General features: G+C 38.8%; 1 protein-coding gene across 1 annotated transcript in view; it reads right to left on the reverse strand.

Moving 5' to 3' along the window:
* LOC110416381 (uncharacterized) overlaps window positions 1-347 on the reverse strand; it is a 2,410-nt gene extending 2,063 nt beyond the window's left edge. The window contains exon 1 of the mRNA XM_021428371.2: window positions 98-347. Coding sequence (XP_021284046.1) covers window positions 98-342 — 245 coding nt within the window. The 5' untranslated portion in view covers window positions 343-347. The remainder of the gene's footprint in view (window positions 1-97) is intronic.
* Window positions 348-353: the final 6 nt, after the last annotated feature.

Consider the following 353-nt stretch of genomic DNA (forward strand, 5'->3'; position numbering starts at 1 on the left):
GACAAACTTTCAGCCTTGCATTTCGAAACAGCAAAATTTTGAAAATAAAATACCGAAAAAAGCAAAATTAGAAGGCAAATTAAGGAATTAAGCTTACCTAGAAGATGTGAGATTAGACGTTGATGAGAAAAACGAAACGGTGGCCCAATCGTGCTTAGATCGAATCTGATACTCTCTCAATTGCTCTGCTAAATTCGATCGCGTTATCATCGCTTCCGTTCTCCTTTCCCTGCCCCTCACCTTTATGCTTTGTTTGGCTTCAGAGGTCAAAAAATCGTTAAAAATTGAAAATTTGCAGAGCAATACACGAATTGGAGCTAGAAAAAAGGGGATGGAGAGCATCACTGTTCGAT

Source organism: Theobroma umbraticum, unplaced genomic scaffold (genome assembly GCF_002168275.2).
Source record: "Theobroma umbraticum cultivar Fairchild unplaced genomic scaffold, ASM216827v3 scaffold_51.0, whole genome shotgun sequence".
NCBI lineage: Eukaryota > Viridiplantae > Streptophyta > Magnoliopsida > Malvales > Malvaceae > Theobroma > Theobroma umbraticum.